Source organism: Dendrobium catenatum, unplaced genomic scaffold, assembly GCF_001605985.2.
Source record: "Dendrobium catenatum unplaced genomic scaffold, ASM160598v2 fragScaff_scaffold_1056, whole genome shotgun sequence".
Lineage (NCBI taxonomy): Eukaryota > Viridiplantae > Streptophyta > Magnoliopsida > Asparagales > Orchidaceae > Dendrobium > Dendrobium catenatum.
Window position 1 is genome coordinate 6,873,989 of NW_021319518.1, and position 11,399 is coordinate 6,885,387.

At 36.4% G+C, this 11,399-nt stretch overlaps 1 protein-coding gene across 2 annotated transcripts in view; it reads left to right on the forward strand.

The window, feature by feature from the left end:
* Positions 1-6,910: 6,910 nt before the first annotated feature.
* Positions 6,911-11,399, forward strand: part of LOC110103411 (F-box/LRR-repeat protein At3g48880) — a 10,082-nt gene continuing 5,593 nt past the window's right edge. Inside the window, exons 1-2 of one of the 2 annotated variants that reach the window (XM_020832125.2) lie at positions 6,911-7,578; positions 8,082-8,509. In XM_020832125.2, the coding sequence (XP_020687784.1) occupies positions 7,232-7,578; positions 8,082-8,509 (775 nt within the window). In that variant the 5' untranslated portion in view covers positions 6,911-7,231. Of the gene's footprint in view, positions 7,579-8,081; positions 8,639-11,399 lie in introns of those variants that run through there. The other variant, XM_020832124.2, reaches the window with a different exon arrangement.

Genomic DNA, 11,399 nt, shown 5'->3' on the forward strand with positions numbered 1-11,399 from the left:
TAGCGTTCTTGAAAAGCTAGCATTTAGTCATCCTGGATCCATCCTGTGAGGCTTTCAATTTCAGTTCCAGTTCTCTATCCTTCTGTTTTTAATGATCTTCGGATGTTTTATTTGCCCTCTTTCGGAGTGTTTTTTGCTTAGCTTGGATTGTTAGGAAACATTGTGGTTTTTATTGTTCATCTCTCAAATGATAGTGATTATGTTAAGGGTTTTTATTCATTGGATATACACCATTAGAAGGGCTCAAATGAAATTTTAAAATGATCTCCTTCAGTTGGATAGGCTCTGGGTCTTGATAAACAATAGGGTCGCCATTTTATCTTAAAATCAAGGTGTTTTCTAAAGCTCTACGTGAATCTCATCGGGCTTATTTGGGTTGATGGGCGAGCGTGATTGAGTACCCCCAATCCACGTTCAACTCGTCTCTCATGCTGCATGATTCTTTAAATGGGGAGAAAATAAACGCTTGGTCCGACACATATGGGTCTAGTTGCCTTTGGGCTTGCCGAGGGATTAATTATTTCGTCTAGCGACTCTTTTATGGGGATAGCAGCGGGTAGATATCTCGTAAAAAAAAAAATCTCTACTCGTTGACATAGTTACTGCTAGTATTTTTAGGTTATATCGTGCACATATTTCAGTACAAATGGAAAAACAATATGATAATGAAGGTTAAATACACATGGCAAAATAATATGATAATGAAGGTTGGATTGGTTAAGTTGATCATCGATACTGCAGATAATATTTTAAAAAGTATCTCCTAATAATAGCAACGTTGCTATTGATATTATATTAAAAATTAAAAATAATGCATATAAATTAAAAGAAAAAAAGGAATAAATTTATGTAGTTATATTCTCATTATTTTTTTATTGTATATTACACTATACAATTTATGAAATATTAAAAATCATAATTTAAATAAATGATAGATAAAATTATAGCGTGAAAGTTGGAATTGTATATTAGTTGAAAATATTTTATTAATGATATTTCGTATGTTTGTTGGTTTTTTTTCCCTTAGTCTACCGTCGGAGTAGTATATGATTGGATGGCCTTATTTCACTTTAGTGCCAAGTATGCTCTAATATGCTAGCAAGAGATCATATGCATCATATGAGAATCAAGTATATTAATGTTAAGGGTACACCCAAACATCCATAAAACCTGGTTCAAGCTAAGTCAACCCGACTTGTCACGTCTTGGGATCTGAAGCGCAATAACTTTTTTTTTTTCTCTGTATCATTTTTTATTATCATTTTATTTATTTTATGTTTTATTTAACAACTAGATCAATTTGACATTCAGTGCTGAATAATTGCAATACATGAAATAAATAAACAATGGAAAACATCATTCCATTTTCTATAGTAAATATTTACATTTTGTACTCATAAATCCCAATGAATCGCATGGATTAGTCGCCTTGACTACGTATAACTTTTAATCAATCGCTAGCTCCTTATGACTCCAATAAGTGAAGCAGTACTCTTAAAGTTATCACATAGGATTTATTATTTCAAATATGTGATATCAATCAGAATATCCTTTCAGTTAGATCAGTATTACATTCTAGTACATATCAGTTCTATCAATCATTTCAACACATATTACATATCAATATTATCATATCAAATCATAGTACATCACCAACTTTCAACCCATTTTAGTATGCCTCTTTCCTACTCATTTCATAGAAATATTCATATACATGTTTCTAACTAGTGAAAATGTAATAAAATCATATCATGTTGTTCAGAATGATCAAATCTATAACATATCAAAAGTTACATGGTGAAAGCTTACAAAATCAGGATATAATGTATTTTTGACAGATTTATGAGAGATAAAATCCGTAGAAATCAAAATCACCAAAAATAGAAGTAAGAGGATAGTCACTTATTATGAGTAGCATAATTTTTCTAACAAAAAATGACAGAAGAAAAAGCTCAGAAGATCATCTTTCTTTTTTCCTTTCTCTTCTTCCTTCTTTGATTTCTTCCTGTGCAAGGCAGCGCTTAGTGGTGGGAGGGAGAGGGAATGGCAGGGATGTTTATAATTTAATATATATAAAAATATATTTTAGTGCCAAAGCCACCAATAGTACCTTAACGCTACCAACTGAATCTAGAATTATTGTAGAACAGAAACGTAAATGCCATGATGACGATTTCTTGCGCCACCGTGCTCTTAAGCTAGCGCCGCAGTGCTCCAAAGCATAGTGCTAAATCACTCTAGTTCAAATAGACATTCAAAAACTCATATTTTTCATTTACCAAATTCTTTTCATGTCTTTGGATTATTACATGATGTATACTAAATTAAGCTAGTTCAAGAGTTAAATTTGATTTACTCAATCTCATATTCACTATATATTATATATATATATATTATCACTTTTGTAATGCTCAGGCCCCAGCCCAAAACTATAAATATGAGGTTGAGAGGTGAGCACAATTTATACATTTTTACACAATTTGTTATGATTGAGCACATTTTATAAAAATCTTAAAGCTTCTTTCTCTAAATTTTTTTTTTCACTCTCTATATATTTTTTTTCTTTCTTTCACTCAGCATTCTCAATGTAATTTTGTATGATTCATGGGCAATGTTGGGTTCAATATTTGGTACCACTTTATAAAAGAGAATGTTAAAAACAGTGATATTTTAATTTAAAAGACATGCATAGAGCACAATTCTGCTTACATAGTTACCATAGTGATATTTGTTCATAATTTCAAGAAATGCTTGAACTTTATAGGTTTGTGTATTGTTAATGCCCTTCAAGACTTTGAATGCGTTGACTTTGCTGATTTGAGCATATTAGACTATTCACTTGATTTATTATTGATATGGAAGATTTGATATAAAGAATAACTATGAGTGAATATGTTAAATATTGACTGTTATTTAATAATTCACACATTTAGGTCATAATCCTACTACTCATACTCAATGTGTTAGATAGCTTTTGGTATTTTGTGAATGACACAAGGAGTTGATGAGGGAGGATTTTTGCTTTTTTTTTTTGCATTCTCTTGAGAAAGATTAGTTCAAAGATATGGTAAGATCTTCTCCACTTGCTAGTTTTTAGAGAAATGGATTTTAGCGCTCCATATATTCGATTGCCCCCTGCTTTGTGGATGTTGTTCATTTATGATTGAATTTAGTTGATTTAGGCTTCGTTTGGGACGGCTTTTTTATTGCTTTCTAAAACGGAGTTTTAATACAAATTTTTTTATTTTTTAACTAAAATTCCGTTTTAGAAAGCAATAAAAAAGCCGTCCCAAACGAAGCCTTAGTGTTCTCCTCAGCGCTTTTTTTTGGGTTGTTTTCTACCATATTTGTGTATTGTGCTTGATATATCACAAAATGTTTTTCAGATCGGGCATGAATCTCGAGGCCAATTCACATGGGAAACTTCTAAATTAATTTTGGAACCATCCAAACTCCGATTTCAGAATATTTAAATTCAAATGGAATGTGTCAAAAAGACGAACCCAACGATACCAAATTCGTTCTAATCTAAGCACAAATGGGTCCAAATCAAAGACCCGAAGCACATTTGAAAGGATTAAACCATAAATTGGACAATCAAATGATTTTCAAGGTGACATGCTTATAGTTGAATTGAGCGACTAGACGAGACGAATCCAACAAGCCTAAGATTGAGAAATTTTGACATCATTAAGGTACTTAAATACTCGATAAACGGTCGATGATCAAGGGAATCAATATTAGCCGTCCATTCGAACCACTCCCAACGTGCCCTTGATCTTCTCCATATTTACTGGTCATGCAACTATCAGAAAATTATAAATAGACCCCTCATTCTTTACAATGGAGGAAAAAAAGAAACGGAAAGAAGAGGAAGAATGAAGAGACATCTGAGATCTCTCTTGCTACCAAGTTCCTCTTCGATCACTCCCCGGCCACCAACCGTCGTTGAACTTTGGTCGGACTTTCACTCGGCCACGAACTGTCGCCAAACTTATGCTCGACCACCAATTATTGTCAGATTTCTTCCGTTGCCCATTGACTACGGTCCTCTTGACCACTGTCATTGACTATGGTCTTTTCGACCTCCATCTCCAGCCGAACTATGGTCCTTCTGACCACCGTCATCCGACTACGGTTCTTCCAACCACTGTTGCCCAAGTATGATCTTTCTGACCACTGTCGCCCCACTATGATCTTCCGACCTCCATCACATTCCAATTATGGTCCTTTCGACCACTATCACTGAATACGGTCTTTCCGACCTCCATCGCTCACCGACTACGATCCCTTCGACCACTATCACCGACTACAATCTTTCTGACTCCTATCACTCACCAACTATAGTACTTCTAACCATCGTCATCGACTATTATCATTCCAACCTCCACCGACTATGGCCCTTCCGACCACTGTCATCTGACTACGATTCTTCTGACCAACGTCGCCCAACTACGATCTTTTTGATCATCGTCGCTTAACTACGGTCTTTCTGACCACCGTCGCCCAACTATGATCTTTCTGACCATCATCCCCCCCCCCTAATTACGATCCTTCCGACCGCCGTTGCACAACTACGGTCTTTCTGACCTCCGTCACCCGATTATGGTTCTTCTTAGCATCCTTCAAACCATCATCGCTTGCTAACTATGGTCCAACCGATCAAACGATTCTGTCAACACCGATTCTTTCAAATCCCATCATGTAATGCACTATATATGATTTATATTTATTACATCGAGCTAAGGCCTTCACCCCAAGGATGGATCTCATTTGTAATCAACTGCAAACACAAGTGGATTCATTCAAATTGGGTTAGACACTATAGTTTTTCCCCTTTTCAGGAGTTTCCATATAAAAAATCTTGTCTCTTATGAACTGTATACCCCTACTTTCTTTTCTGTTTGTATGTTGGATCTTTGTACAAAACTAAGATGCGAAACTATACCACTCTCTACTATCGCTAATATTCCAGGACGCAACAGTGCTCATTATATTTCCTTAGGTTGGGTCTATTGTTCTCTTTATTATTCTCCAAGTGAGTATTTTGGGCCCCTTAGTCAACTAAAAAAGAAGCCCCTTTCTATTAAAACCCACCGTGAATGCTAAGGTATCTCATTTCTTGAATCTCTATTGCACCATCAGTCTTCCTTGTTGTGAAAAAAAAAAGAACGTAACATAGTTAACCTAACTAAGAAAAACTAAAGCGTCTAGTTGAGGAAATTAATTAGAGCTCTATTTGAAAGCACATTTACTTCAGAAATGATGCAAATAAATATTCTACCTAATTCGTTCTAACCTAAGCCCAAATGGGTTCAAATCAAGGACCCGAAGCACATTTGAAAGATTTAAACCATAAATTGAACAGTCAAATGATTTTCAAATGTGACATGCTTGTAGTTGAATCAAGTGACTCGACGAGACGAATCCAATGAGCATAAGATTGAGGAATTCTAACATCATGAAGACACTTAAATAATTGACAAACAATCTATGATCAAGTGAATTAATATCAGTTGTCCATTCGAACCACTCCCAATGTGCCCTTGATCTTTTCTCTATTTGCTGGTCATGCCACTCCTATAAAACTATAAAAAAACCCCTTATTCTTTACAAAGGGGCCAAAAAGAAGAAAGTTAAAGAGAGGAAGAAGGAAGAGAAATTTGAGATCTCTCTTGCCACCTTGCTTCTCCTCGACCACTACTCGACCAACGACCATCGTTGGACTTTAGCCGGACTTCCGCTCAGCCATAAACTGTTGCCGGATTTATGCTCAACCACCAATTCTTAACAGGTTTTTTCTGTCGCCTGTCAACTATGGTCCTTCTAACAACCATCACCGACTATAATTTTTTTTGATCTCCATTGCCCACTGACTATAGTCCCTTCTAACACCGTCATATGAGTACGATTCTTCTAACCACCGTCACCCAGTTATGGTCTTTCCGACCACCGTCACCCGACTATGGTCTTTCCGAACTCCGTCGCACCGACTACGATCCTTTTGACCACCATCACCAACTACCATTTTTTCGACCTTTGTCGCTCACTGGTTAAGATACTTTTGACCACTATCATCGACTACAGTCTTTTCGACCTCCGCCAACCACCGATTATGGTCCTTTCGACCACTGTTATCCTACTACGATTTTTCTGACCAACGTCAGCCAACTACAATATTTCTGACCACCGTTGGCCAACTACGGTCTTTCTAACCTCTGCCACCTGACTAGGTCATTCTGACCACCATCATTTGACTATGGTCCTTCTAACTTATATCATTCACCAACTACAGTCGTGCCAACCAAACGAACATGTCAATAATGATTCTTTCAAATCCCACCATGTAATGCACTCTATATGATGTATATTTATTACATCGAGCTGAGGCCTTCCCCCAAAGGATGAACCTCATTTGTAATCAATTGCAAACACTAGTGGTTTCATTCAAACTTGGTCATCCCTCGTGGTTTTCCCTCCTTTTCAGGGGTTTCGATGTAAAAACTCTCGTCTCTTACTCTCTATCACCGCTAATATTTTAGTACGCAACCATGCTCATTATATTTCCTTAGGCTGGGTCTATTGTTCTCTTTATTATTCTCCAAGTGAGTATTTTGGGCACTTAGTCAACTAAAAAAGAAGCCCCTTTCTATTAAAAATCACCGTGGATGTTAAGGTATCTCATTTCTTGAATCTCTATTGCACCATCAGTCATCTTTGTTGTGAAAAAAAAAAGAAGAAAAAAAAAAAGAAGGTAACGTAGTTAACCTAACTAGGAAAACGAAAGCGTCAAGTTGAGGAAATTAATTAGTGCTCCATTTGCAAGCACATTCACTTCAGAAATGATGCAAATAAATATTCTACCTTTATGGATGACTCCATCCTCTTATTTTATGTTAGCTTCCTTTGTCTTTGCATAAAAATATCGGCTAATCCAACATAAAAAATTCTCTATACAAGAAATGCTGAGTCCTCCATGAAATTTCCATGACAGTGAAATCTTAACTTCTGTATTTTCTAATAATATTCAGGCCTGCAAATTTATCATATTTAGGCTGTTTTTCTTGTTTTCTTGGTTTGTTCTTTGGTTTTTGCATCGTCAAATGCAAGTTCTTCTCGTTCAATCTGGACTGTCAATTGTTTATCATGAAGCCCGAAACAATATAATGCACTGTTGATTTTCTTCTATTAATAGGATTTCAACTCCACAGAGTGAGAGTAGAAGGAAGTCATGAAAGGAAGGAGATGGGAGGATTTGCCATTTGATTGCTTGATCTTTGTTTTCTGCAAGTTGGGATTTGAGGATCTCACAATTTCTGTCCCCTTTGTTTGCAAATCATGGTATAAGGCCTCCATTGATCCTGACTGCTGGAGAGTTCTTAACTTTAAGGAGTTAGATTTCTCCACAAAGAGCAAATTCATAGCAAGGTTCAAACGACTGTATCAGTTGCAGAGCTTCTCCTTCTCATCTTTCTTGAAGCTCTGCATCACAAAAAGCCATGGATCTGTCATCGAGCTTCGAATTCCATCCTTGCTTGGTGCTTCGTTGCAGCAAGATTTGGTTTTGATTTCCATCAAGTATGAAATACCTCTAGTTTGAATCTTTTTCCTAACTTCTGTTTTGATTGAAAAAAAATTATTTAGGGGCAGATGAGGGTTAAAAAGTGCCCCTAAACTATTTAAACTTTTGAATTGATTGGTACATACCAACGTATATAACCTATCTGAACAGTAGTATTAAAGCAGACCATTTAACTGTGATGAAGTGTTCTAAACACAGAGATGCAATTGTTCATTACAGAGAAGTTAGGGGAAGGTTATTATGCGCAAGTTTGTTCTTAGAATACAACTTTTTTAGGAGCTGCAATACAATTTTATAGAGTTGCAAGATACCTTTTTGTGCTTAGCACAGCAACAATCAAATCAAAAGAGAAGTGTTTTGATAAAAAGAGCTAAATTTAAATACAGATAGGAGCTTCAACAAATTTTCTCTCTTGTTTCAAGCTTTTCAAGTTTTAATTGCAATTGTTGCAGAGTCCATTACTGACAAATTCTGCAACCTTAAATTACTTGACTTTCAGGTGCCCAAAATTAAAGGTACTTTCTCTACCTACACTTCTATGGAATGATGACAAGCAACTCCCTGAGCTGATATGCAAGTGGAAGGAAATGGAAACATTAGAAATGACATGGAAGCCAATTTCATTCCTTCAAATGCTTGAGCAAATCAAGCTCTACTGCCCAAACTTCAGTGAGCTTAACCTCTGTGGCTTCTTCAATGGAAAGGATGCACAGGCAATAATCAGATGCTTGCCAAAGTTGAAGTGTTTGTTTATGAGTGCATCATTTCTGAGAAAAAATGATTTGCTGATGATTTTGGAAGGATGTAAGGAATTGGAGGAGGTTAATGTTTCAAGGTGCAGAGGATTGGATGTTGATGATGCTGTATTGAAAAAGGCATCAAAGATGAAGTTTGAGTTTGAAGGATGCAAACCAGAAGAAAATTATGGTAATACTTACTATAATTATGATGATCTGTTTATGGAATTGGTTTTTGGATATTAAAAAAGTATGCAGAGTTATTTCTTTTATGTTAATATTAAATGAGAGTTTGTGTTAAGGGACATTCGATGTCATAATAAGCAGTTAAAAATATATATTTATATTTGAAAAATCAAATTGATCCATTAAAATTTTGAATCGTTAGAGAATTTGATCACTGGTTTATTAGGCTAACTTCGACCCCCTTTGATACCATTATCATTAAAAAATCTCCATCTGGTTCAATATCTTGCTTTGTTGCGGGCTCCAAAAATTGATGCCCAGGCCTCTCTGCGTGGCCCTTTCTCTTTCGTGGGCGTTGAGGAGAGTTTTAACGAAGATGTTCCGAGACAAATTTTCAAAAGACAGATTGGGTTTTAAATAAGACACTACTTAGATATTTTGTCCTCATTTTGCGAGGACTTTGTGATATGAGTTTATGTTTCCTATAGGCACAAACCCCAATAGTTAATTATCCCTCCTGATAACGAGAGAGAACTTTTGATTAAGGCTAGTTATTAAACATGTACATAGTACACGGTGTATAATACTAGTATGTTTAGGCATTTAAAATTTAATATTAGAAATTCACCATCTTGCACTTAAAGTTGATGCTGGGGGGAATGATGATAGTCCCGATCAAGATCCCATGGTTTCGTCGTCCCGGTTCATCATGTTCCATAGTTTACTTAATTAGTTAGAGGAGGTAGTCGACCCAACTTGACGTAGGATCCTTGTCGGTAACCATGAGTTGCTTTATCCAAGGATACCTTGTAGACATGGTGTGAATATTTATCTAAGGGGACAAATTTTAGTCCATCTTAGCTGGCAAATGGTTTTGTGCCCTATCGGTCATATTCTATTGATTCATTACTTAAAGATTTAATGCCATTGAGGAAATAGGGGCTTTGACCAAGATCATAATTTAATGGTGACATTTAGCGACAAAACTACCCGATCATAACCGTTTACATGTGGTGCCATTTTGCTGTGAAACCATCGATTAGAGGACATGTGCAATGTCATTATTGGCAAGAGATGATTTGAGAATAAATCTTAGTGATATTCTAGACTAGATATTTATATTTGTGAGCTGAAGTGCTTTTCAAACTTGTCAATCTCGACAAATTGCTGCGGAGGGTGGATGTGTATTTTGCTTTAAGTATTTTGATATTTTATTTTAATTTTAAACAGTAATATCGTTCATGAATATTTTAAAGTCAATTGAATGTATTTTATGGGAATTTGGAGGAATATTGAATGTTTGGGATCCACTTTAGTTGAGACTTTCTGTCAACACGGTCATCATCACGACGATTATGGGTAATCTTATTTTTTTGGTCGGACCTTGTCGACTTTATTTACTTGCCGACAAAGGATCAAGTTCATCATTGGATTTATGACTTTATTAATGAATCTTTCTTGTAATAGACCTTGATGGCCTAATATGAACGTCCAAAATAAATGCTCTGGTTGTTGCTACGATCGTATATTTGTTCGACGATTCCAGTTGTATCAACTCTATCTATTTATTGACAGAGGATAATGCTTGAACTAAAATAGATTTCTTGACCCGCATAACATCATGAGGCATTATGTGCTTTCGTACATCAATCTCATCGGGGCCTATGTGGGTATAAACCTTTAAATACATTTTCCAAGAAGTGTTTGTATGGTGGTTATATGTATGCAATGCAATGGGTATATATATAACATATTTGCATACTCACATATACATTTATATTTTCATCTACATCTTAACATGCTTACGTATGTACTTGTGTATTTTGCATATATGCATGTATGTTGGTATTTTGTATTTGCACATTGCATGATGTGTTGGACAGACTGTGTAGTAGTTTAATGCATGATCATAGTTTATGATGCATTTGCAAGTCAGTGTAGTGCACTTCCACTATGCGATATATTTTACATGTTGGATAATATGCTTGCATGATGTATTTTGTATTTTGCAGTGTATATATGCATAGTACGAATGCATCTATACGCATTTCATATGAAGGTAATTTTGTAGTATTTGAATATACTTAATTATGTAAGGAATAATTATTTAGAAGATGCACAAGTTTCCCTAAGGGGGCTTGTGAACACCTTACACTGCAGGAAAAATGTCTATTACCAGCGGTTCTAACCGGCGGTTTATGGACCACCGGTGTTATCGGAGGTTTGACCGCCGGCTTTTAACGGCGGCCTAGCCGCGCCGCCGGTACTAGCGGTTGTCCATAAACCGCCGGCAAACCGCCGGACATCAATATGAACCGGCGGTTTAACGGCGGCCTGGACTGCCGTTGATAAGTTATTTTTTACCGGCGGTCCGGACCGCCGAAAAATCGCCGGTAAATGCCCTAATACGACCAGACCCGCAACTCACATTTCATTCTTACTCTTTCCTTCTCTCTCGTTTCGGTTGCTCTGCCGTCGCCTCCGCTCTTCCGACCGCCACCGACGAAGCTTCTCCGACCGCCGTCGACGAAGCTTCTCTGACCGCCGAACCAGATCCGACCGCCGACGGTTAAACTCCGACGTCCGACCGCCGTCCTAGTCAGACCCCAAACCGTCCGATTTTTATTTTAAGGTTATTTTTTATAGTTTTTCTTTGATCATTTGTTCTCACTACACATTTTCAAGTGTTAGAGATATTTTGGATGATTTAGGTAGTAAGAAAAGATGTAATGTTGTAATCGTTGTGTTAGATCTAATTTTTTTTTTTATTAAGTGTTATTTTTGTTTAGGTGGAATCTATTTTGTTGATTGTTACTTTTAGTTAGAGCAAGATAGGAAGAGAGAGATTGAGGGAGAGAAAAGAGAGGGAGAGGACACCAACATTCAAGAGAGGT